Here is a 27,185-nt window from a genome sequence, read left to right as displayed (position 1 = left end):
CCAGGGAAGACTTTCAGCTGTCGAATTCTTCGTGCGAGAAGCAGCAAAACCTAACTGAAGAGGTGCTATCTCAGGAAATGGATGTATCAAGTTTTACTGAGGTTGTTTTGTCATCACCTGAATGCAAGCACATTGACAATGCCGAATTTTTCCGTCTTCAAATTACAGATGGAGCTGATGAAGGAGATGAGTCACCAGTTGCAAACGAGTCTCAATCCAAAGAAACTGATTCTGATCACAAAACTGCATCAACGGAATCTAAAAGCCCTTTGCCTGTCACTGAACACACATCCACGGAGAGAGAAATCGAATTTCAAGAATTAGCTCAAGCTACAAACGAAAAGATCAGTATGGATTCATTTGGTATTGAAAGTTCTTCATCTCAAAATTCCTTAGCTGAAAACCCAAACTCCCTTGAAACCTTGCACGACACTGGTAAACCTGATACTGATCTCAACAGAGATGACAGCAATGTGGACTTAGAAAGTCAGAGATCATCATCTCAAAACTCGACGGATGAACATTCCAGTTGTGACTTTGATCACCCGAAGATTGGGACGATTATTTACATCGAAGCATCGGAAAATGATTCTGACAGCGCATCGTTGTCTGCTGATCTCATGATCGAAGAGGGAGAGGAAGTAGTTGTAAATCCTCAAAGAGAAGACACTGGAAGTCTTGCTGAAGGAAAACTTGGCCCTGAAGCTCAACACTTCCCTGTGGAAAAAGTGGATTTCGAAAAAGTTCGCACTTCTGAAAAACAATTCGTGCTGGATCCTCGTATGGAAGACGAAGGTTTACACAACGAGGATGAAACGGCTTTACAGTTACCGAAAGAACAAGATTCAAGCTTACAGGAGGAGATAGTAGATCATTACGTTGAAGAATATGCTGGTGAATGTTTACCATTGCTCGAATCCATCCCAGAATCTCAAGAAGAGGAGATAATTGCAGATTCTGAAGTATGTCCTATATCAAAATCCCAAGAAAGCGAACTGCTAGATGGTGAAGATCACACTGCTGCCGTTGCTTCTGGTGAAACTCTACCGATCGAATGTGACTTAACCATGCAGACTGAAATTCCTATCAGTGTTTCGGGGAAAGCTAGCAATTCCATAGCTGAAACGATCGAGTCGGATAAGTCAAACATGTTAGGAGAAATAAAGTTTGATTTATCAATGGACTCTCTCAATGGTACCCAAGAATGCCAACTACAACACGACACAAAGAACGTTGGATGCAACTTGATTTCAGAAGAAACCGAAGATTTAAAGTTGGATGCAGCTTTAGATTCGAAGCTCTTCAAAGAAATACCGTGTAAAAGCTCAACGACCGAAAGCGTAAGTTCGTTTACGCCGAACGAAGAACAACCAGTTGAAACTGAAGAACTTTTTGAACTGAACACGAGCATAGAAAGGATTATTGTCAATGAAGAAATGCTCTCTTCGGAGAACGAAGTCATTTTAGAGAGTTTGGATCATGACTTGTTTGAAGGAGAAAAGGAAGAGGTCGCTGAAGACGTGATTACCAAACAAATTGAACTCATCATGGAAAGTGAGGATCAAGATCTGGAGTTGAATGAAGATAATTTTTTTGAAAGTGTTCTCGAGGATGTATCGAACGAAACTGATGGATTGCCAAGCACAGCCAAGGAAACGGATCCATCAGACAAAGAAGATGATAATTTTGCCAACAAGGTGACCATAGGAGTAACAAAGATTTCGGATGAAGTTGGCTCCATTGAGGTAATGAAGACTAACTTGGTATCTGAAGAAAGTAACACTCTACAGCTCTTCAAGTCCAAGAGTTGTTCAGATGAACCTGTTCATGCAGTACTGGTTGGTGATTCAGAATGGATATTTGTGGAACTGCCTGCAGACCGTAGATCGCCCAGAACAGTCCAACGACGTTCGCAATCAAGCCAGAAAGAAACACAACAAGAAATACCAGACACATCAAGAGATTTCAATACTAATGCATCTGAAAATGTTTCAAAATCACCACTACCATCTGCAGGAACGCAGCAAAAAGCTCTACAATGTGATCAAGAAGGTAAACTATCGACATATTCACAACAGGACCAAGAGCTTCCGGACATTCCAGACTTTCAACGTCTGTTTGGTTCTCAAATCAAACTCTCACAAGAAGAAGACAAAGAACAACCCGACTACGAAGGATTCCTGGAGCCGAAACGAAGGTCCTTAATCGAGGAAGTCTTATTAGCTTTAAGTGAGGATGAAAGTTACCAAGAATCTCCGGGTCTGTCAGATTTCTTCAAATCAGAATCAGAATATTCACCAGCCTCAACAATTTCGTCCGAAAAAGCTTTTTCATCATTGACAACCACCGGTCATCGAAGATCCTCAAGCATTGCATCCAGCGACGAACTCAGACGAACGGGAACAGAATCATACACATCAAAGTCAGGCTCAGAGTCTAATAGTGGGGACTTTCGTACAAGACCTGAAGCCTCTCTCTTGGAATCGCAAAGGCCTACGAAGACTGATTCTAACCAAACTGCTACGAAGGCATCGAAATCACCAAGGTTGAACCGTAGCCAGAGAATGCCAAGCATTGATGCGCTGATCATTAACGAGCCGGATTTCCCACTTGTGGTACCAAAAAGCCCTTCGCTGACACCTAAGAGATCTCAAATTATATTGAACACTTCATGTGAAGAAGCTACACAATCTGTCAAAGGAGATTCAGCAATTACAAGTCAACATGCACTTGATGCACCATCTTTTCCAGTTTTGACTGACAAATATGAAGAACAGCACTCGAGCCTTCTTGAAGAAATTCAAGCAAACATTGCTGCAAAGCGTAACATCGAATCACCAGGCACAGCTCATGTAAACAGCGAACAACAAGACTCTCAAATTCACACCGGGCTTCTCCAAGATTCTCCTCCTAAAGATCAGCAAATCCCTTCACCATCTGATCAAATGAAAGCAGATACTTTTCGGACTGGCAACTCTCCTGGCGACACTGTTAGCAATTTGGTTGCTAATGACGACCAGTCTAACTCATTTTCACCGAATGCTACTGGATTGCCTTTGGAAATGAAGAAGAGCACAACTCAGGACCTTATTTTGAACACTTTAAACATTCTGGATGATTTGGAGCTGGCGCAATCCGTAAGATTTCATCTTGCATGCATTTCTTTCTCTTTCTGTATTCTTTATTTCTCCATAATGTGCGCATTCTACTTTAGGCAATAACGAACTTAAATTTCTCTGATTCCATTTTACCTTTTGAGATAATTATTCATAGAATTATATTTCACAGGTCTATCGACCTCTACGAAATAATTTTAGATTTATAAATTGTCTAATTCTTCATCTGTCGTCCAGTCGTCAGAAGATATGGACAGAAGAGAAGACGTTGTTTTGGTCTTTGTCCTAGGTTTTCGAACTAGGCGAAGGTTTGTTCTAGGGCTTCCTCTTACATGCCAAACGAAGTCATCATTTTTTAAATTCATTTTATTCGCCTTTTGGCACATATCTTTAATAATTTTTCTTTCGTTGATGGTGAAGTCGTCTGTAATGCTAAAGCCACCAATTTCATTGAATCGTTTCAGCTTATGCAGATTTTGCATTATCCGTTCTTTTTCCTCTATACTTTTTAAGATCAACTTGATTGGACGCCAATGTAGCCCTTTTCTGTTTTGTCCAATGCGATGATGGTGGGACGGTTTGATATCTTTGACGCCAATGTTACCTAGTATACCTTCAATATCTATTCTGTCTTGTTCCTGTTGTTCCTCTTTGTTATCTACCTCTAATTCCACCATTCCATGTATAATAATATTTCGTTTTCTTGATTCGATGTCTCTGTCTTCATTCTTGTTTTCTTGTTGGTGTTCTCTCACTGCTGATTTGATATTATCCTTGTGTTTCTTAGTAATTTCAGCGTATGTTTATTCGTCGTTAGCTTTATTTCTTCTTTTATAATCTGCTTGGTTTTTATTTCAAAGTCAGCCATCTTATTGGTTAAGATGTTTTCGATATCGTTCTTAAGGCTGCGGTTCTTGGCTAGCTGGTTGTTGAGCTTTTTAATGACGTCGTCCTTCTTCTCAATCTCCCTCTGCATCATATGATACGAGTTCTCACCTATTTTACTCATTAGAGATCGTGTTATCCGCACGCAATTCTGACATAGATATTGTTCGTTATAAGTGTTGGCAAATATTTGCAGCTGATAAAGCGGTAATTGTGTGCACTCGTAGTGTACCATGCGGTGGCATTTTCGGCATTTTAGACGGTTTTGGTCATCGTCATCTGAGCAGGAGGTGAGAGTGCATGTTTGGTTTTGTTTAGCTTCTTCAAATGGTTGTTTTTCTTGCTTTTTGTCGGTTTTTTCGTTCATGTTTTTGATTTTCCTAAATTTCAACCATTTTTGAAGAACTACACAAAATGCGTGTTGACTAACTGACGTCAAATAAAAAGTGGGAAATACATTTTGAAAGATTAGTTATAATGATAGAAGAAGCAGTGAAATTATTCTTTCAATATTGACAGTTTCACGTCTTATTCAAACAATCCTCAGTTGAAATAAAATTTCAAAATAAGAGTTCCCTTGCTCTTACAAAAAATTGGCAATGCAGAATCTTCATCAAAAATTGACGAATAATTTGTCAAAAATTAAGTTGAATTTTCATGAAAACATCTTTTCTCTTCTCAACAGATTCAAGACTTGATGATCGAAATGGATTCAGGGGAGAAACGATCAGCCAAAGAAGCTCTATTGTTGTGGTGTCAATCCAAAACGCAAGGGTGAGTAGCATGCAAAGGGTCACTCAGGTAAAATGGGATAAAAAAGCTGCATGTCAGGATCCCTTTTCGTGGCTCTTAAACTATCCTGCGGTTCAGTTTATCTTATTTAGTATCCTACACGACCCCCGTGTCCAGCTGCCAGACAATTCTAGGGACCCATTAACCACTGAAAAAGCTATCTTCATTCATCTCAAAAGGAGACATCTGTTTTACTTAGCAAGCTCCGTGCTCATATAGAAACTTGATTTCCAAACCTCTTTCATTTTGCAGATACAAGAACGTCAATGTAACAAATTTCACGACTAGCTGGAAAGATGGTTTGGCTTTCTCTGCTCTCATCCACAAACACAGGTAAATTCTAAGCAGATCAATGCTCAGTTGACTATCATATCAGTGACTGTTTTTCTTGTTGCTTCACTATGCTCTCCATGAGTCTATCTGTTTCATATCACATGTTTCAGATAATTTAATTTCTCACAAACGCTAACGAGCTAACAAATTAGCCTCTTTTCTATGAGAAAGGTTTTCCTCACATTACTGACCGACTTTTTTTATATAGTACGGTAAATTGATTCTAAATTGAATAGTTTTTCCTTATTTTTTTTTAAACTTGAAAAGTTCTGGATTGCTCTCTGTACTCAAAACGACATTTTGTTGTCAAGTTAGTAAGGAGAACATAAGTTGTTCTCAAGCGAGTTAAGAGCCTACGGTGAATTGATTCTAAATTGAATAGTTTTTCTTTACTTTTGGAACTTGTAAAGTTAGAGTAACGTAAGTAAAATCTTAAAAATTACTCTGTGCTCAAAACGAAATTTTGTTGACAAGCCACTGGAGAACGTTTGGTTAAGATCTGTAGAAGTCTAGATATAATCTCTCTGAACATCCACCCCTTTGGTAGTACAAACCAGAAAATTTAAACCGACCACTCCACTCAGCTGACGATCGCCTTTTACCTAATGTTATTCTGAACAATTCATTTTACAGACCAGACGTGATTGCGTACGACAAACTTGTAAAAGAAGAGCCCATCAAGAATTTGAATGTCGCTTTCGATACAGCTGAGCGGGATCTTGGAATAATGCGTCTCCTTGATGCTCCAGGTACGTCAGAACAACGGTCATCGATTGTCCATTGCGTCCAAATGATGAGTGATGAATGTTGAAATAACGCTCTGTATCGTCTTTCCTGTTGATGCTTCATACACCTAACCTTGTCTATGATTAACCTTCATGGCTGTTTGAAAGTTTGCTTCGAGTTCACTTATCGGGGAAAACTTCGTCGGGGAAAAGTGACGAAATTTTGGCCAAGTGACGAATATTTTTCCCCGGCGAAAATTTTCCCTGGCCTTAATGCGTTTACCAACTACCAGCAAGTGACGAATATTTTTCCCCGACGAAAATTTTCTTCGACGAAGTTTTCCCCGGTAAGGTATGCACTCTTCTTTGCTAACATTTGGAAACCACTCCAAAGCGAATAAGTCTCATTATGCTGACACGGTTTCCACATGGTAACAAAAAGGAGTGCATACATAACGCGAATGGAGTTTAACATTGCTAACAAAAGAATACCTTTCACTGACCGCGTAAAAAGGTATTTTTAACACGCTTAGTCATTTATGAGAGATTTGTAATTACAGTTTGCAAAGATGTTGAGACAGACTATAAAAATCCCGCACTCGCAGGCCTAATTAATCTTTCAATCTATTTATTCTTTAATTTCAGACGTGAACGTGGACTACCCAGACGAGAAATCCATCATGACATACGTCGCTACTTATTACCAATATTTCTCCAAACAAAAACAAGTTGAAGTGTCTGGAAGCCGTATTCAAAAGGTACGCCTTCACTGCCACTGCTTCACATTCTACTTTTGACATCGATTGTGTCGCTGGTTACTAGAAAGAAGGGACTATTCCCTTAAAATTTATTAAAATCTACTGATGACCGATGACTCATTTGCATTTTCAACTAAAATTACATACTCTCGATAAAAGTAATTTTATAAAGAAATTTATTAGCCCACGTTATTGCAATTTGAATTGAGTTGAATTTGAGTTTTGTGCGAAAGCGAAAATAGAATAATTTCATAATGATATAAATGATCATATCTATCGTTTGTTTTACCATCTTAAAAATGAACGACATAGAGCGGAAGAAATACTAAATATATGAAATATCATTACCAATGTTTTTCAAAAATGAAATTCTCGCCATCCTTTCTCCGTTGCCAGGTCATCAAACATGCAGTCGACAACGAGAAACTGGTCAACGATTACGAAGAGATGACGTCATCATTACGTCAGTGGATCTTGGAACGAACAACGAAATTACAAGACCGAACGTTCGGGAATTCCTTGTTGACAGTTCAACAACAAATGGCGGAATTTAACTTGTTCAGAACACAAGAGAAACCTCCCAAGTAAGAAAGAAAACACTTTTTGGGATATTTTTTTTTCGATCAACCATGATATAATGGTCTGAATGGTGCAAAGACAAGTTAAAAATGGAAATCTCCACATAGCTACCATAGGTACAAAATCATTGAGCCAGACCTTATATCGTGTTTTTAAAGGTTCGATTTAAAATTAATACCTTGGAAAGTCTTAAATCTCACCTCGGTAAGATTGAGATCATTTCAAAATTTATAAATTATAGAATTATTCGCGAGTAAACAAAGTAAACAAATTACCAATAAAATAGCGGAAAAACTATTTTTAAATTTTATTCTTTAGCATAAAGTTGTATAATTCTTTTCTTTTTCCATTAGATTCGTTGAGAAATGCAGCTTGGAAGTTCAAATGTTCGAGATTGCGAGTCAACTTCGTTTGAACCACCAAAAGATGTATGAACCAAAAGATGGGCTTTTGGTTGGTGAAATCAATAAATTATGGACCCTCATGGAACAAGAAGAACATGCCAGAGAGGTATTACACGTGTTTTTATTAAAATGAAAGTCCAATATCTTTTTAGTCAGTCTGTCATATTTTTGTTAGACTACCTTATCGGTAGAAAATCTGTCAAATAATTTTGTCGCATTTTATCGACGAATTTTTCACTAGGGTAACGTCGGCTTTTTAGAGAAATTAAGGCTGGAGAACATTCCCTTCTTCCATTCCATGGGATGCATTTCCTTTAGCTTCCGTGGCTATCCTTCGCAGCGTTATATCAACGTAAGAGATCTTATTTGAAGAAATAAATGGATTTTGTTTTATAAGCAGTCATAATATCAGCCTGCGGCAGGCCGCCTATGATAATTTTTTTTTAATTTGATGATATAAATGACCTTTGTTAAAAGGGCTCAACCCAAGGTACCGCTTCAGAAAATATCTTAAACATTTTTTTGAAATTTTGTTCCTTCAGGTTGCTCTCCGTGAAGAGTTGATTCGTCAACAACAACTCGAAGAATTGGCGAGTCGTTTTGATCGTAAAGCGAACCTTCGTGAGACATGGTTGACTGATTACTGCAAATTGTTGAGTGTGGACAAGTTTGGTGAAGACCTGCCGGCTGTGGAAGCTTCGGTGAAAAAACATGAAGCTATTGAGACTGATATTAAGGTGTGTTCCCGATTTTCGTTGGCAAAATGTTCCGACGGGCTTATAAAATACAGATAAATTGACCTTATTTTGGTTGTTAGTTTAATCTTGATACTTTTCAAATAAGTTAACATATGAAATTCGCATGACTCGATCAAGTTTTAAATGGGTGTGTACGGTTTTTTATATAAGAGACAGTAATTTTGTGGCTCATGCTCAGACTGTTCTTAAATCTTGAGATTTTCAGGAAATCCTCCTAAATCTTTCTTCAAATGTATCAACTTATTCTATTTCAAAACAAATGTCACTCTCTGATCAATTTTTGAATCTTTTCATTTTTATGCACTTAGGCCTACGAAGCTCGTATTCAAGGTGTTCAAAAGCTGGCCGATAAACTCGAATCTGAAAATTTCCATCGCATCGAATGGATTAAAACCACCACGCAGAAGATCAACGATTCATGGGCTCTCCTCCTTAGTCTTCTTGATAAGAGAAGTTCACGTCTTCACAAGCACAGAGAATTGCATCAGATCTTTCAAGAGATGGTCTTTATTATTGATTGGATGGATGACGTAAAGGTACGAGGAGGGTGACGTCATTGATTTATGATAATACTTGTTTCTCCTTAATGCCTAAACTGTTCAACCTTTGTAGTTTTACTGCCCTTGAGTATAAGGTTTTTGAATACCTTTCATGACTAATGATTTCTCTCATACCATTCGTATCCTATATAAATAGTTCTTTGTTTTTCATTTTTCCCTTAAAATTATTTTGGCTCCTCAAATACAGTTCCCAGTTTTTTACGTTATCCTTTCCTTACTAACATTTGTGAGGAATTTTCTTTTTGACTTCGTTTCCGATTTGTTTCTTTAGTATTTCTTACTGGTCATTTTCAAAAAGTACCTCTTCTTACAAATTGATGTAAGGTATTTTTCTCGCTAATTGTGACCTCACACACCCTCTCTCCATAACAGCTCGGTTTACAGTCAGAAGACTACGGCAACCACCTGTTAGGCGTGGAAGACTTGTTACAAAAACACGTGTTAGTGGAAGCAGACATCACAGCACAAGAACAACGTGTTCAACAATCCAATCGGGATGCTGATGAGTTCCTTGAGAAAGCTGCACAAGATGATTCTGACGGTATGTATTGCTGAGCTTTCGGATTTAAATTTTATACTCCTCCGACGATGGTTAGCGATGGCAATCTTTAAACATCTTGCTTTTACGTCACGTTAATAATGCTTTAGTTTTACTGGACTCACTTTTGTTTAGCAATGCCGAGTTAAATTCAAGAAACGTTTACCAACTCCGCGAGTTTATTCGGGTCTATTGATTGACAAATGTTAGGATCTGTGGCCCTTTCAAGGCAATGTTCTGCCATTCTGGTACACTTAACCAATCTTTTTAAAACAGCTTGTGGAATAAAGATTGTAGGTGTGTAAAACAGTACTCTTTTTCTTCAGGCTACAAACCAGACGTTGAAACCGTTAAGACGAACCAAGAGGATTTGGAAACGAGTTATAAAGATGTCTGTCAACTCTCACAGAAGCGTCGCCAGCGTCTCGAGGAATCCTTGAAATTGCACACTTTCTATCGAGATCTCGAGGAAGAAGATATTTGGCTTTCGGAGAAGGAATATTTTGTCTCCTCCACGGAGTATGGTAATGACTTCAATACAACCACTATACTGTTGCAACAACACATTGTAAGTCGACATTCATGTTTGGTTGTTATGTTGGTATGGCAGTTAAAGATATCACTGTATTTCTCCACGAACTATTTACTATACTGGCCGCTATATTCGTGCCAGACGCATTGTTCCGTCTAAAATCTTTACAAACATTTCTCCCAAGATATCACGAGACTCTAACGGTCAATTCTTATTTTAATGTAACGCAAAACATATAAAAATGGAAGGACAAGTATAGGCCGAGGTTATGGGCGTCAGTATTTTCGAGAGGAAGACTATTGAATATCTAGTGGAGAATCCTTTATCTTCTAAATCTCTAAACATTCGCACTAAATACCTTTAGAATGCAAGGTCCATTAATCATTCCTCTTGTACTTCTTTTGTAGACATTGGAGCAAGAACTGGCAGCTAAGAAGACACTCACAGATAAACTTATCAATGAGAGCGAAACACTTCTCCAGGAGATGCCATATGCTTCGGAAAAAGTGAACGAACACGTCAGCAGTATTCAAACCAAATGGGCCAACGTAGACGATCTCTCTGCTAAACGTAAGAATCGTTTAGAAGAGGTGTTAAGACTACATCAATATTTTGCCGATTGCCGTGAAATCGAGGCTGATCTGGACGAACTCGAGGCTCCAATTTCGAGCACTGATTATGGTCACGATGTGGACTCGGTGAACGAATTATTCAAGAAAGAGAAAGTGTTGGAAGATGAGTTGAACAAGATTGCCAATGCTATCAACGATGTTGAAAGTCAACGTTTGGAAACTCTCGGTGATCAAGACCGCGAATCAGAAGACGTCCTAAAAGAGAAGGAAGGTCTTGATCAACATTACCGACATTTGAAATCTGAACTGATCAACCATCACCAGAAACTGTTGAGTCGACTCGCACTTTACAAGCTTTACAATGAATCTGATTTGGTCAGCGAATGGATTGTGGGACGACGCTCACAATTGACAACATACCTTAAAGTGGAACGAACATACGATATGGAACGTTGTAAAGCTATCCAGTTACGCTTCGAAGGTAACTTTCCCAAATTATTATATATTTCATCAATGAAATTTTCATAGCTTTAATATAAATCTCCCTATTTTTTTATGGGGAGCGATCCCTAACATTTTACAGACAGAAACATTGAGTTTTCTAAGAAGCGAGGAAATCTGCTTTATCGTAATACCGTTGCGATCGGAAATTGAATTATGACTCCATATCCTCTATCAACAAATTTCAAATGACCGCCCACTTTGAAATGTATCAACAAATTAATTATGCTTCCTTTCTTTATAAGGTTTCGAGCAAGAACTACTGGCGAATCAAGATCGGATGCAGGTGGTGAACGCCTTAGCGTCTGAATTGAAGGAGAAGTTTCCCGACGAATTTGATCCAGCCACGGAAGAACGTATCAATAAAGTCAACAAAAGGTGTGCTTTCTTTCTAAATAAAAGGTGAAAAAATAACACGAAAAATTGAACGTGAATTTTACTGCTATGCTCGAACGATGTAATTCGGTAAATAATAATGGTAACTCTCTGTGATTGTACAAATTAGACTTCCCGATCGAGTTCGAATTAGCGAGAGTTGGCTGTAACATTTAGTGCGCAAGTTTGTATATTATCATTTTCATTTTTCCCCTCTTTCTTTCCAGTTGGGATGAATTGAAAGAAGAAGCAGAAGAGCGTAAAAAAGAATTGGTGGCTTGCCTCTACATCCAAAACCTTTACTCAGAAATGACTGAAACTCGCAGTTGGATGATCGAGAAATCTCGCTTGTTGGCTTCTGTTGAAGACCCTGGTGTTGACTTATCGAGTGTCATCACACTGCAACGACGATTGAATACTATTGAGAGGGATATCGCTGCTTTGCCTTCCAAAGTGAGTAACGAAATATAGCCTCATCTTATTCTTTGACATTTTTTATATTTATATTGTTCGGACACGAGTTCTGAAACTTAGCTCTGCCAAAGTGTTTTGTTATAAGAACTACAAAGAACATGAGGAGAATAAGGAATTTTCAGGGCAAATATTATCATAATCTAAAGAATCGACGTTTCTTGTCTAGATGCAAGATCTGCACGCTCAGGCGGTCGATTTATCACGCGAGTACCCTGAGGAGGCGGTCAACATCCAAACACGATATGACGATTTACAAGAATGCTGGGACAGTCTTTCCAGCATGGTGAAACAGAAGAATGAATCACTTGCCGAGATGGGCGAATTGAAACGTTTCATCATGTCATTGGACGAGTTCTTGAACTGGTTAACTCAAACCTCTGAGCAATGCGCTGTGGAGGAATTCCCACAGAGTCTGTCTGAAGCTGAATCACTCCTTGATGCTCACTTTGATCTACAGGTTTGTCATCTTTCAGATTTATATTGTCAAAACAGGAGACCTTATACTTTTTTAAAGGAGTTAATCTAGTTAATCATTATTATACTCTTATTTGATCGAAATTTACTTTACTGCAATGATGAGCTTTTCCTCGAATGTTTAGGGTGCAATAGTAGAACAGCTAGCGCCTTTCTAAGCTACCGGGTCTGCCACAAAAAAGTTTCTCTCTTTGAAACTGATTTTCTCGAAATCTAAATATTTTAAAAGAACAATGCCTATTCCATTGGAAAGAAGAAAAATAAACTTAAATTTTGATGGGTCATTTATAGAATTCGGTTCATAAGATCGAAAGTTATGCTCAATTGAATAAAAAGTTGCTTTCAGAAAGTGCCCGGAAACGGTAAAAATCGACCTAGCTGTTTTACTCTCCTTCGTTCTTGTTGAGGAAGTGGAATTTTTCGTCAAGGGGTGTACCCCTAAAGAGATTACATTCTTGTAAAAGGTTGGTTCAAATCTAGTTTTTCTTCATCTTTGTGCTTCCTCTTTCCAGAAAATCATCAACGACCACACTGAAGACTACAACACTTTAATGGAAGAAGGACCTAAATATGTTCGCGACGACTCCAACGATCTCCAGACACAATCGTTGCGACAACAAATGCAAGATGTGGAAGATGGTTGGCAACAGTTAGATGTGTTGTGGAAAACCAGACAAGACCAATTGAAACAAAGCATGAACTACCAGGTATTCTGCTCTTCTTTTTTTAGCATACGTTGAAGAAACATCAATTGACTGTTCGTGCGGGGCGCTACATACAGTTGACGCTCTCTGATTCGATTTTCTAAGGGGAACTGGATTTCCATCGAATAAGGGAGCGTATTAAATAATAGAACGTTGTTTATGACAGTTTGTTGTTGACGGTGGCTTTCAATATTATTGAATAAGTGAGCTTATCGAAAAATGATGCTTATCGAATAATGGAGCTTATCGAATAGTAGAACGTCGAATTTGAGTGCGTCAACTATAATCATTTTTGCTAGCAACGACAAAGTAGGCTTCGTCACATAGTGTAAACAATCCCTAGTCGGGACATACCAAAAACTTGACAATTACTACCACGTTGTTTACTCGCTCCTTTCCAGCTCTTCTTGCGAGATGCGAAACAATGTGAAGCGTTTTTGGGACAACAAGAACTCTACCTCTCACGACAAGTGGAGACACCTACTGCAGATGCGGTTCAAGAGGAGATCAAAAAGTTAGAAGAATTCCTTAAGAAAATGGATACTCATGATGAGAAAGTGAATCACGTTCAATCGGTTGCTGACCAACTCAATGAGAAAGGCCATTACGCCGCAGATAAAGGTTTGCAATACCAGTAGATTTCATTTATAAATTTACTGCTCTTTTCTCACAGATTTTAAGTTTTCATCAGGCCTTTTTTCTCCCTGCTAAAAATATGAAGGGGTAAATTTTCGGCCTTTCTCATAGTTCTATTTTACTTCTTCCTTTCCACAGAGCAGAAGTTGTCGGTAACCTTTGATGGAACTTTCGTCTAATGTGATTTTCTAAACTCCGAAGTTGAACATTTTTGACATATAATTTTCACCGCACTCAATGTTCTCGTTTTTCCAACTGTTTCCTCAGACCCCTGGAAATAATACAAACCTGTTTTTTTTTGTAAATCAGTATTAGAATTCTGTGAAATTACTCGCTATATTTGAAATAAAATCTTCTCTTCACAAACAAATATTCTTGTTCTGTATTTTCAGTGTTGGAGAAGGCAGCATATTTAACAGAACGGCGAAATACCAATCGCGCCAATGCCGACGACTTACTGTCCAAACTGAAGGATGAATTGCGCTTAAAACGTTTCTTGGAGGACTCGGGCGAGGTCATTGATTGGATGAACGAACGAATGCACTCCGCCACTGATGAATCGTATGTCAAAGTTTTTTATGTCATGAATTTTCTAAATATTGAGTTTTGTACTTGTTTTTGCTGCTTCACATACACTGTTAATTTTTAAATGACCAAACAAACTGCTGTTATTGTTAGGTTGAATCGTATGTCGAAATATTAAATCTTTTTCTGAATATCATAGTTTTGCACTTGTTTCTTTCACTTTTTTGACAAATTATCCTCGGCCATGTCAAAGCCAAGGTAAAAAGAGAGATCAAACAAAACTATTATGAATTCACCAACGTGACACGCGAATAGCCTTCCTAGATGCTTGTTTTGAGTTGAGGATTTTATTTGAATCATTTTGATTTTGTTACACTCGATAGGTACAAAGAAGACACATCAAACATGAGAAGCAAACTGTTGAAGCACGCTGCATTCGAGGCTGAACTCAACGCCAACAAAATCAAAATTGACGCCCTGAAGAAGGTAACTTGCTTTTCTCTTACTGATTAATGACTACTCGTAGAATTGCCAATACGAGTAGAACAATACCTTAACACAGTCACTGGCTAAAGCCAGTAAATCCTTTATGGGACCGGTTGGCTGTATGTTATAGAAAAGCATATTAGTAGCACGACATTCCGTCCATAAGCGTCAGTTGAAAAGTGTAAACACTTACTTCAGGCTCGCATCTGAGTTTGTGAGGTTTGATTATATATATACCTAAAAATGTAATCTCCAATTAATTCAACTCGTAGACTGGGGACGAACTAATCGAAGAAAAAGAAGAAGTTCGACCGGAAGTTGAGAAACAACTGGAACAGATTGATCAATTGTGGGACGTGTTGAACAAAACTTCTGCTGAGAAGAAATCTCATCTCTCGGAAGTCAACCGACAACAACAGTTTGGAAACGAGGTTAGTGTTCTCATGCTTTCACGTGTTGAATCACGTACTGTCAAAAAGATTCCTCCGTGTTTAGGCTGAACGCATCCACTCTGGTATGGTTCGATGCTAACCGTGCTTAAAATTCCCGTCGGAGAGTTAACCCCGTCTTTGTGTTTTTGAGTTTTAGAGACTTGATTAGCTTGGTTAGTAAATTTTATACGAGAGATCTTTGGATTTCATTAGAATCGAATTAAAGATTTGAATGGCTAGAGGTAAAAAAGACACAACAGTCTGCATCAACTACAATTATGCTAATTAAAGTAACCCTACTAGCCTTTCGCTTCTGGGAACCTGGAAACCAAAACTAGGGTGCTTGACACCGGTAAACAGTGTAAAGACATTTGTTGGGCAGTTTAGAATTGAAACTTATCACGGCTTTCGAACGTCATTTAAGGTCACCAATTTGGACAAATGGATTACCGAGATCCACACACAACTTCGAGTCAAGGAGATTGGGTCCGACATTACAACTGCGCGTGCCTTGATGAATAAACACGAGAAAACGAAGAACGATATTGCGGAGAAGAGGAAACGAATGATCGAGTTGTGCGCCAACCCCGATGAAGTAGACGAGGAGAAGTTGGTCGCCGAACAACAAATCATGGAAGAAAGGTAGTTAATTTAGAGCTGTTACTATTTTCGAGAAAAAAATTACTGTGAAATCGCGTGAGAATACTGACTTAGAAAAAATGATATTTTATCTTACACTAGGCTACTCTTACACTACTACTAAACCTTCTTTTTCACGGCGTCCCGTCTTGTTCGCGAAATTAAATTATTCAAGGGAGATTTTCAAAAAGCTTAGCTGCGAAAAAAATCCAATGAGATTTTGCGACTTTTATTTTCTCCTGAAATTTTACCTTTTCCGTGCAATATTGTTTCAAAGCACATCTGCTTTTACTGTGCTCTGAAGTGGGTTTCAAACTTCAACTCAGGCATTTTGACAAGGTAAAAAACTGGGAGAATCAAACTACAGTACACGTAATCTTATTGTAGTCTGAATTGCAGACCTCTACAGAACGCCAGTACGAATCCGTTATTGGATGCAAGCAGCCTAAATCTTATACTAAACAAGCGAGCCATGAAAAAATACAGTACACGTTTTTTTTTATTAGAACCCAGTTTATAAGAACATTGAGGCTGAAATTCGTCGAAAAATTAAGAACATCGTAAGAACATGCCCAGTCTCAGTTTGGAAAAAAATGACAAGAAACTTTTTTCAAGCAGTTTTAACCGAACTTAGGGATGGATTTTCTAAAATCGAGAGTCAAATATTGTCCAAATTTTACCAATCTTAAGTGCTCTTTATTTTGCATAATATTGTCGATTTAGAGAAGTCTGAAAAATTAAGAACGCATTTAAGAACATTTTAGGCTGAAAATATCTAAAAAAATAAGCACATCCAGGCTCAGCCAAATTTTAAGTGTTCTAATAAAAAAAAAACGTGTAATCTACCATTCATTGTTTCTCAGATTTATTGCTTTGGAGGAGCCATTACAAGAACGTGGTATTCAGTTGAACGACTCCAAGAATTTCTACGAGTTCAAACGAGACATCGAAGATGCACAATTGTGGATTGAAGAAAAAGAACCGATCCTCCAATCAGAGAATCTTGGTGATTCTTTACATGAAGTTCAACGTATGAAGAAACGACATTCTGTAAGTAGAGAATTCCTTCACGTTTTATTTTCTGTTAGGAAACAACTAAATTGGTTAGGGATCATCTTTCTATCGAGTTACTATAGAAACTTATGTCACCATTTTCTTCGACGTCCGAGGACTGAGACGGGGTTAAGGCCGGTGTAATATTAGACTGGGAATCCAGTCGTTTATAACGTTTTTGTTGAAAGCGGGAAAGTTTTATGTCGGGATATGGTTATATTGATGCTTCTGTCAAGTTTTCTACTTCCTATTTTTTACCGAGTTAAGTCGTCTAGCATGCTAGACTAGTGTAATATGAAAAATTTTCAACTAGACTAATTTTCAACTTAAATTTTTGCCATTTTTGAAAATATTTTATGATACTTGATAATTCTTGAAGAACTAAAACTCAGAGTTAAAACTCTACTTTCCAACTGTAGTTTTAAAGATGCTTAAAAATCATTTGTTTTTCGTCTTTACTTTTTTTTTGAGAATAATCTGGCCCAGAAGAAATTTTTTTCAAGAATTCTTGAAAAATTCATATGCAGCAAAAATCAATGCTGAAGATGATGATAAAGCATCTGAAACTGTAGGGAATTTCCCTGAGTATTCAAAAAATTTACCACAAGTTGTTATTCTTTGTGTTCAATATAAGGCACATTTCGACATTTTATGGATAGCGATGAATTATAAGTAAAACATTAAGAAAACGTGAATTTTTGCACGATCTTCCCTTTGAAGATCCCCTGTAAGGATAAATGAATCAATACTTACCTTTCATCACGAGTTCGACAAAACTCACTGTCCTCAACTTATGTCCGTAAAAGTCTTTGCAAATAAATGTTTCAAAAAGGGCGCCACACTTAAAATCTCAAAGACTTATAGTAGGGGGCCAAGTCTGGGGTCCCGTGACATCTTTTTTACGACCTTTTTCAGAATTTAAAGTTCGGGCGATAATTGCTATTTTATCACTTCCACTTTCTTTCATTGAATATTTCGATTTTAGAGGGGTTTGGTGGCTTCTAGGCTATATTCTAAACGAAGACGATTGGTACCATCTGAAAGAGCATGAAATTCTGAGCAAAAAGATGTATTACAACAACTCTCTGACTAAAACACACAAAGAAATACTGCCGCTTGAAGTTCAAAAACATACCGACGTCAGTACGATCAAGACAAGATTTGACGTCAAATCACAGTAGAGCTGACAGCGGCTGTATTTCTTTGTGTGTTTTAGTGAACGTCATTTCCATTCATCATAAAGAAGCAGCCTTAGAAACATGGGACGGATATTAATTGTGATTTTAGTATTTTGAAGTAAGATCCTTTAGCAGAATTTAACAGTGATTTTTATAGTCTGCACTATAATTAACCGAAAATTGGACCTTTGCCGTACTAAATTAAAGGAAATAAGTGGAAATAGTATTACATGTTTTTTTTATATAAGCATTGCACTTAAAAGCATATCTAGGCTCAGATATGGAGAAAAATTAAGCATATGGCAAACATTACTTGAGCCTACGAAAAATGTTTTTCCCCTGATTTTGGCTGGAATTTTACGGATTTTCAGTATTTCCCTAAATTTATGTTTTAGATTTAAGCATCCCCTCAAGCTATTTTCAGCCTTATTAAGTTTTGAACCTAAGCATCTCTGAGCCTGTTTTCGGATTTTTGTATGCTTATAAAAAAAAACATGTATTCTACATTTTTGTGTATTTTACAGAATCTACGAAATGAAGTAGATGGCCACGAGCCGTTAATTACCGCCCTTGAAAGGCGTGGTGAAGAAATGATCGCCAGTAACCACCCTGATTCTGATGCACTGAAACGCCTCATCGACGCCCTGAAAGCCAGGTGGCAGTCCTTGAACACACTCTCAGAAGATTTCCAAGGGAAATTGGACATCGGATTGCAAGCGAAGAAATACTATTTCGACGCTGCTGAAGCGGAGAGTTGGATGAGCGAGAAAGAATTGTTTTTGTTGGGAGATGAGCGAGGCAAAGATGAAGAGCACGTGCAGAAGTTGTTGAAGAAACACCAGATTCTTGAGAAAGAAATCAATGATTATGAAGAGACGATCAACAAACTTGGTGATGAAGCGAAGAAGATGATTGACGAAGAACACATCGAAAGGTGATTGATCATTCCTATTAAAATCTATTAGGGTTTTCCATTTTGATTTTATCATCAAAATCGTAACAAGACCATTTTTCCTTATAATCTTTTTTAAGGGAGGTCACCATTGCGTTGTACTTTTTGGAGAAAATGCCTTTTCGTGTTTTACATGTATAGATAATTTGATTAAATCCTGAAAAACTGAAGAAAAAAACACTGTCAGAGTTTAGCGTAATAAAAAGATTTTTACTGAAACAGTGTAAGTTCTGTTGCTATAAAAGGCCAAAATATTTTCCCCCTAAGGTTTCTACACGAGATTATAGATTATTTTCTTCATGTTCATTCCACTTATAGTCAATCCATTCAAACGACGCAATCCAAGATCGAAGACCTTTACTCACAATTGAAAGATTTGGCCAGTGAAAAACAATCCAAACTGGATGAGAATCTCAAACTTTTCCATTTCAATCGTGAAGTTGAAGATCTCAAATCATGGATCGCCGATCGGGAAGTCATCGCCAGCTCGGAAGAGATTGGACAAGACTTCGATAATGTCCAAATGATCGAAGAAAGATTTGATAGGTATAAACTTCTTATTGTTTTTTTTTCATTTTCTTACTATTATATAATAAGTTAGAACCGCTTATAGTTATGTTATGACGTTCTTTCTTAGACGAATTTCAAATTATAGAAAGTAGTTCCATACTTCTCTACTGACGAATAAGCGAGGGGCCGTTGTGTTTTTTTCTTGAGCTATCCCTTGCCAAATACGATAACACATGCCTAACATAACATAGAATGCCTACTTAGCAAGTAAAAAATTGTGCGCCATTCCTCTCTCAAAAGATATTGATCATTTTTTTAAACGCTACCTTTCTCTTTGATAAACTTTCACTTGGCATCCTTAGTTTTATTTTTTATTATCTCATACTCAAGAGAAGATCTGAAGTTTTTCTCTCTTTGTACAGGTTCGCCGACCAGACGCGCACGATCGGTAGCGAACGCCTAGCGACTGTGAACGCAATGTGCGATCAACTAGTCAGCAATGGCCACCAAGATGCTGTCAGATTGACCGAATGGAAGGAAGATCTCAACACATTGTGGGAAGGATTGTTGGAATTGTTGAATACCAGAAGAGAGGTGCGTATTTAACTGAGGATGTCTTTGGCAACAGAACGATCAAACCTTGGTCATTATGTCGCGTCTAACTAAGGGGCAGACACTTTGGACTACACAAAGTTTCACTCTTTGTGTATGATATTTGTCCGAACTTCTATTCGTTCTCCACTCCTTATTTTCCAGGCTATCATATGATCTTAATTTCAACATGATTTGTTTTACTCCTTAATCTGTGACCGGGTACCTCACTCGATAGAGCATTCGCCCTGCAATCTAAGGGTTCCCTGCCACCGCCAATTTAGTGAAAAAAGGGATTTGACCCCCTCACTTCCAGCTCCATCGACAGCCACCAAATGAACATACTTATTACTCACCTACTTTCTCTAGAAATTGAACGCTGCACACGAGATGCATCGCTATTTCCAAGAAGCTAAACTAACCTTGGTAATGATCGAAGAAAAAGACGAAAGTTTAACGGAAGACCTTGGACGTGATCAACAAAGTGTCCTTGCATTGCAACGTCTTCATAAAGCATTCGAAGCTGATCTGCAACCTCTTGGACAAAAGGTTTGGCGAGTTTACTTTAAACCGTAATTTGATTGGGACTTGTTTAAAAATTAATTAACCGGACGTGCTACGTGCTACATTTAAATCTTTTTTGGTTTGGTCTACATTGAGTATCATAAAAAACTATCTGTGCAAAGACTTGAAATATCCAGGTTTAATCAGTTTCGAGACTTTTTAGTATCCAAACTTATTTTATGTTGATTTGCTATTTTCACTCCAGGTCGAAGGTATCCAAGAATTTGCCGGTCAACTCAAAGGTCAATACGCCGGTGATAAACTCATCGAGATTCTTCAAAAAGAAGATGAGGTTGTGGACGCGTGGAAAGCTCTCTTGAAACGAGTTACCGGACACAGTTTGAAACTCGGACAGTCGGATGAATATCAACGTTTGATCATAATGGTCCAAAATCTTTTGTTATGGATTGAAGATATGAGATTACAGATAGAGTCGGATGACCAACCGAAGTATGTTACAATATTCTCTATTTTTTCATAGCCCTTTTTTGCTTGTTTTTTTTTTTTGTTGACTTTTACGCTTCTTATACACATCAAGGAAAAGAAAATGTTTCTTAATAAACATTGAGTTTCATGGGGGTTTCATGTATGAAATAAAGGTCTGAACCAAACGATTTGTATTCGAAATTTTCTTCAACCGGGTGGGGGGTGAATGAAAAAGTACGTACTTACCAGGGGGTATAGCCATTTGCGTACAGAAACACACTTTTAAGAAACATGAGGCTCAGAATGCCTAAAAATTAAGAAACATCTAAAAAACATGCTGAGGCTGAGAGGGGCTGAGAATGAGAAAATAACAGATAACCTTCCAATCAAAACAAATGTTTTTTTTCTTTGGATTAAAAATAGGCATGTAAGAAACATTTAAGGTTCAAAAGGCCGATTTCTTAAGAAACATTGAGGCTGCTTGGTAAAACTAGTTTCTTAAAAAAAACGTGTACACGTTTTTTTTTTTATAAGGAACCTTAACTTTGCTCTGAGCCTGGAGTTCCATATTTTTACAGAGAATTTCAGTCTCAAAGTTCCTTATCGAGTTCCTTATTACATAGGAAATTTTGAACTTTTTGCCCCTTGAAAGATCAAAATTTGGTCAAATTAGTCCCAATAAGGTACATTATTTTCAAATCCACTTATTCTCAGCCTGAGCAGTTCCTTAACAATTCCTTATTTTTTGAACCATTTTCAGCCTCGAGTTCTAAAACACTTGGCACACTCAGCTTATTCGTTATGATATTATTGTCAAGGGGAAATTCCCAAACTACCAAAAGGCACAAACCACAAGGAAAATAGATCTGTGACAAACCATTCACTACGCCTTGCTGTTGCAAGGGAAAGTCTTCTAATGAACCGTGTAAAATCTTGTTTCTTAAATTTTTGGTCGGTCTTTGAGACCCACTATGACGAAAAAAATGAAGTCAAATGGATGTAACCAACCACTGTAAATTCTATCTGTGCGCCAAACAAGCGACAAGTCCGTAAACGAGATGGCATTTGCATTTAAAAATGCTCAAGCCTTTGTAATTTTTAACCTCAATTGTAGCTTGGGTGATGCATATATTTTCTCAGCAGCTCACCAACATTGTAACAAATCTATATTTAAAAAGACAAATAGAAGAGCCCCCCTTAGTTTGAATTAAAAGAGGGCAAATATTTTATAATTAACTTTTAAGGGACATTGCGCACTGTGAAAGTCTCATGGGAACGCATCAAGATCGAAAATCGGAAATCGACGCAAAAGCGGACAAATTCAAGACGGTGGAAGAAACGGCCAACGAATTGATCGAGAAAGACCACTATGCGTCGTTGGAGATCAAAGATCGTATCGATAATTTGATGCAGCAACGAAATATTTTGGATGATGAATGGGACCTGCACTGGGAAGAATTACAAATGAGTGAGTAGTCAATATTTTTTTGATCAAGAATGGTTTCAAGAAACTGGCTTTTCTTAAAGCAATTTTAAGGTTCACTCTGGTGATTTTGTAATTAGTTTTGACCAATTTTACCCTTGTATACAAGTTTCTTAGTAAAAAGTGAGTATTTTTTATCAAGTAGTTGCGTGGCCTGGAGAAACATGCCATGATTTCTTCTTTTGTACACTGATGGCGAAATGAATAGCATGATTTAAGGCTATGAGTTTGATTCTGTAAAATTTATTAGACTCACAGCTCGAACCCGTCCTGTATCCATCAGATTATAAACAAGCTGGGTTATTAATATTCCATTATTCTTTTCAACAGCTTTGGATGTTCTGCAATTTGCAAGGGATGCTCATTTAGCAGACGAATGGATTGGACAGAACGAGCATGTAGTTCAAGGGAAAGATAGTTCCGTAAATTACCACTCTTTTTCATTCACCCGGTTTATTCTTTTGCATGTGGACCACTAAACGAATATCATATCAACCAAAAACCTATAAAAACTAGGAAAGTAAACTATAAATCAGCCTCTTTCAAAAGCTGGTGATAATATTTTTCATGATGGTGAATCCTTGAATCACCCCGAAGGATTGAAGACATGAATCTTGGGGTGTTTCCTGGGCTATCGGGTGGTTTAGAGATTAAATATAGTGGCACGTTTCGATATTTATCTTCCTAAGGGTTGATTGGATCGGAATTTCTTGGAAAAATACCCTGTAGAAGTCACAAATGCTTTTTCATACATCTGTATCTTCTATTTTCGTCAGAAATCATTAAGAAATAGACCTTTGTAATTTTTGGAATATAAAATTATATGAACGACAATCGTGAGCCAAATCTTCTAATCTTTATAATCTCATATTTTCTTCAGAAATCATTGGGTGAGATCATCAAACTCATCGAAAAACACAACAATTTCGAACGTCTACTCTCGAAACAAGAAGAACGTTTCACTACTCTTGAACGTCTCACGACGTACGAGCTACGGCAAGCCAGACAGAAACAACTGGAAGCCGCCAAGCGTGAGCGCGAAGAGAAAGATCGATTAGGTAAGCTTTTAAGTGCTGATACATTTTTAAAAGATTTTAATCCTCCATGATTGGTTGATTACAAATCTTACACCACCGAATCAGCCTATTTTTCAAAACAGTATTAAAACTGTCAGAAAGTTTCGACAGAACGCTGGATAGATTGTCACTTGAAGGAAAGGCCAATATATTCTGTAAAAATTCTCAAGATATGGTCTGATTTTCAAATTGAAATAAAATAAATGTGTCCAGTCATAAGTCATCTAATGAATTTACTTCCCGCAGAACGTGAACTAGCGGAGCAGCGTGAACGCGAGAAAGAATTGGAGTTGAAACGTATTCAAGAAGAGAAGGAAAGACAACAACAGCAACAACAGCAACAACAACGCGTCGCATCACCACCTGTTCAAGTTCAACAAGCACAACAACAAGAACAAGAGGTACATTACTTATTATAATGTGGATAGGTCTTTGTTTTACACAAAACCTAGAGGGTAATAACAGTTCTCCCACTCCATGCACAATTTACTTCATTATGAACTAAATCAAACAACTTTTTAAGCTGAAATGTGTCCTCAATTTTAAACTATACGCACTTCTTGGGGTAAGTTGAGTCTAGTAAAAAGGTAGTAAGTTCCTTGCGTGTAAGCTCCCTCAAAAACTGGCTTCAAGCTATGGGTGTATACAGCCTCTAAGACCGAGAAAACATACACCTAGAGTGAGTTGATATCTCAATTATTTACAAATCTTTCAAAAGTTTTGTCTCACTCCACTTCACAGAAACCCGCATCACCGATCACCAATGGCGACGAGAAACCAAGTGAAAGCGGTGCATTGTCAGTGGGTGTTGATGACGTCAAAATGATGGGCATGTTGTCAAGGAAACCAACCAAAGAAGCTGGAAACAAGAAAGCCTCTTCGAGGTAACAACTGATTTGTCTTTAGAAAAAATTTTCAGCATGCTCCATTTTGGCTGATCGGCAAGCTAAGGATGCCAAAACAAGATTTTTTAAAAGTCTTTTTTATAAATTTCCTGATAAATTACTAGTTTTTCATTCTGTTTTTCCAAATAAAACTTCATTTCGAGTGCATTTTCCGGCCATCTTAAACTTAAATTTTCAATTTTACCCCATTCCAGCCAAATCATGGTCGATCCTCGCAGTGTCATTAAACCTGAGCCCCATAATAAAAGAATAAGTAAAGGACATTATAGAGAATTCTGCCTCTACTATTCATCAACCCATTTTTTTTGTGTTCGAGTTATGGAGCGTCTTCTTTTTGAGAAATTTTTCTGATCCGTAATTTTTTATATTTGTCTTACAGAGTGTGGAAACCATTCTTTGTTGTGTTGAAAGCCAACGACCTCATCTTTTACCAGAACGAAAAGGAAGCTCAAAGCGTGAGTTGTTTATTCAATTTTTTATGATGATATTCATTATTCGGCGTCTGCAATATTTCGGTTGTAAAGTGGTGGTAAGAATAAACCCCGGGAGGAGTGCTGACCTTGACGGCCAACGGGGTTGTGCCGCTGGAGATTCAAACCCTGATATTCAGATATGAATGTTTGGTAAATTTGTCATATGTATTCAGGTCCTAAAACAGGGACCCTGACCAGTGGCATGTATATCCTTGTCACCAATTTTGCCTGAGTGCCCCCCTCCCCCGGAATAAACCCATATGTATTATGATACTATCGTTTATAGTATCAAAAAAGAAAGTGTCCCATTTTTAAGGAAACATTTCTCATCATCCTAATTATTCTTTCTCTCTCCTTCCAGCGAGCACCAACAGGCCAACCCTTACCCCTCACTGGAAGTGTCGCCACAATCGCATCCGACTATCACAAAAAGAAAAACGTTCTCCGCTTAGCGTTACCTTCAGGAGCAGAGTATCTGCTTCAGGCTGAATCTGTTAACGAAATGACGTCATGGATCCAAGCGATCGGTACCGTCAAAACGGAACATGACAACAACGAAGAAAGTGTTGAGGAAATTCAGAAACGATTGACCACTATTGGATCTCCAACGCGACCAACGTCCTCTTACGATCCCAACGTGACCGAAGAGGGTGCCAAGAAGAAACGTAAATCACTATTCGGTAATAAAAAAGGTCGGAAAGATAAATCAGCCAGTGAACTTCAGTAGGGGGTTTGTTTTGTTATGTAGTCAGTCAGTACATTGTGTAAATTTCATTCTTTATATTTCAGTTATTTTTTATTTTTGTATAAAGCCAGAATTCTGTTTTTAAAACTACCCACCACCATTTTCTTCTTAGTACATGTTCCCGTTTTTCACCTTACACAAGTTGAGCTTTTTTTTCTCGAATCAAAGATCAATGACGTAATTTTAAGCTGCGTTTTCACTGTTTCCCTTCAAAGTCAAAGTAATGTTCTTTGCTTCAGCTCACAATTTGAAGTTTTTTTCAAGAAAATCGAACTTTGAAACTTGTAGTGCCTTTTTACCCTACACCCTAATATAAAATATTTAGGTACAATCAAAATATACTAAGCTAAAAATTTATATTTTATTTACGACATTATTTCTTTTGTATATTTTGTTCTATTTGTGTCTAGCCACTAGTCTATATATAATGTCTAGCCTCTCAGAGATAAAGTATTATAGATGTATTATTTGTTTATTAGCCCGTAATATAATATTGAAGATAATACCAAACTTTTATTATGATGTTAGATAACCCTGTGTCAGATAGTGTCATCTGAACTTTTGTTAACTTTTCAGCTTCCAATCCATAAATTCTGCTACTTAAAAATCTTAGAAATTCCTCGTTTCTTCTTTGTGCCTCCAATACAAACAACGAGATCCTACTGGCTACATTCGGCAGCTTTGTAAACATCTTCCACGTGTTGTAGCCTTTCATTGAGACGTTATATGATGCAGGGTTTTCTACTGAAAAAGATGTTTTCACATCGAAAAGTTAATGTAATTTATTTGTTATGTTGTCACCAGTATCACGCTTAGAGCTATTGTAATATTTTGAAAAAGACTAAGATATTAATTTCTTCATTTTTACAGAAAACCGTTGCTCGCCTCTTTTATTCTTTTGATTCTATCCTGTTTTGGTATCGTACTTTGTAGATTTCAAGCATGTAACATCTACCGAGACATGATCTACAACAACAGGACCCACCAATGTTAAAAAGTCCAATGGGTCAGTAGGTAGTAATGTCCGACAAGGAACTTAGCTATTGCACTGGATTAAGGGAGGGATAGCAAAGGTTTAAGGTTTAATGAATTCCTGTTTGTTATGTACAAAATCTGCTGTACAATTTTCTGTTTCATCTCGATTTCCACTAAGGTCTTCATTCTGAACCCTTAAATTCTTTCAAAAAGTTGGAATACAAATACTTCCTCGTGATTTTTCCGGAGACTTTAAAATGAAGCATCTTAGTAGGATCTTTGAAGAATTTCCTAATATAATTTGAAGTGAAGATGAAAAATAGCCAGAGAGTTGTAAATATGAGGCTCCCCCAGCGATAACTCTGATCATACAATTTTTTGTCTTCAATCACGATCACGCAAATCAGCAAAAAACTTCGATAATCACGCATCCCTTTGAAAAAGTCCAAATCACACA

The 27,185-nt window shown here is 37.5% G+C and overlaps 1 protein-coding gene across 1 annotated transcript in view; it reads left to right on the top strand.

The window, feature by feature from the left end:
- LOC136805048 (spectrin beta chain, non-erythrocytic 1-like) overlaps window positions 1–26,263 on the top strand; it is a 45,786-nt gene extending 19,523 nt beyond the window's left edge. Inside the window, exons 5-37 of the mRNA XM_067061588.1 lie at window positions 4,687–4,775; window positions 5,046–5,126; window positions 5,760–5,875; window positions 6,497–6,609; window positions 7,006–7,193; window positions 7,542–7,698; window positions 8,135–8,329; window positions 8,659–8,886; window positions 9,283–9,451; window positions 9,775–10,016; window positions 10,388–11,033; window positions 11,299–11,431; window positions 11,656–11,881; window positions 12,069–12,359; window positions 12,889–13,083; window positions 13,482–13,701; window positions 14,109–14,277; window positions 14,625–14,727; window positions 15,000–15,158; window positions 15,583–15,800; window positions 16,661–16,847; window positions 18,553–18,962; window positions 19,299–19,526; window positions 19,913–20,084; window positions 20,451–20,630; window positions 20,851–21,095; window positions 22,316–22,539; window positions 22,885–22,976; window positions 23,435–23,612; window positions 23,877–24,031; window positions 24,372–24,514; window positions 24,915–24,990; window positions 25,370–26,263. Coding sequence (XP_066917689.1) covers window positions 4,687–4,775; window positions 5,046–5,126; window positions 5,760–5,875; window positions 6,497–6,609; window positions 7,006–7,193; window positions 7,542–7,698; window positions 8,135–8,329; window positions 8,659–8,886; window positions 9,283–9,451; window positions 9,775–10,016; window positions 10,388–11,033; window positions 11,299–11,431; window positions 11,656–11,881; window positions 12,069–12,359; window positions 12,889–13,083; window positions 13,482–13,701; window positions 14,109–14,277; window positions 14,625–14,727; window positions 15,000–15,158; window positions 15,583–15,800; window positions 16,661–16,847; window positions 18,553–18,962; window positions 19,299–19,526; window positions 19,913–20,084; window positions 20,451–20,630; window positions 20,851–21,095; window positions 22,316–22,539; window positions 22,885–22,976; window positions 23,435–23,612; window positions 23,877–24,031; window positions 24,372–24,514; window positions 24,915–24,990; window positions 25,370–25,735 — 6,594 coding nt within the window. The 3' untranslated portion in view covers window positions 25,736–26,263. The remainder of the gene's footprint in view (window positions 1–4,686; window positions 4,776–5,045; window positions 5,127–5,759; window positions 5,876–6,496; window positions 6,610–7,005; window positions 7,194–7,541; window positions 7,699–8,134; window positions 8,330–8,658; window positions 8,887–9,282; window positions 9,452–9,774; window positions 10,017–10,387; window positions 11,034–11,298; window positions 11,432–11,655; window positions 11,882–12,068; window positions 12,360–12,888; window positions 13,084–13,481; window positions 13,702–14,108; window positions 14,278–14,624; window positions 14,728–14,999; window positions 15,159–15,582; window positions 15,801–16,660; window positions 16,848–18,552; window positions 18,963–19,298; window positions 19,527–19,912; window positions 20,085–20,450; window positions 20,631–20,850; window positions 21,096–22,315; window positions 22,540–22,884; window positions 22,977–23,434; window positions 23,613–23,876; window positions 24,032–24,371; window positions 24,515–24,914; window positions 24,991–25,369) is intronic.
- The last annotated feature ends 922 nt before the right edge of the window (window positions 26,264–27,185 follow it).

Source organism: Clytia hemisphaerica, unplaced genomic scaffold (assembly GCF_902728285.1).
Source record: "Clytia hemisphaerica strain Z4C2 unplaced genomic scaffold, Clytia hemisphaerica genome assembly, whole genome shotgun sequence".
Taxonomy (NCBI): domain Eukaryota; kingdom Metazoa; phylum Cnidaria; class Hydrozoa; order Leptothecata; family Clytiidae; genus Clytia; species Clytia hemisphaerica.
The sequence above is the reverse complement of the archived record's forward strand: the minus strand, read 5'-3'. Positions and strand labels throughout refer to the sequence as shown.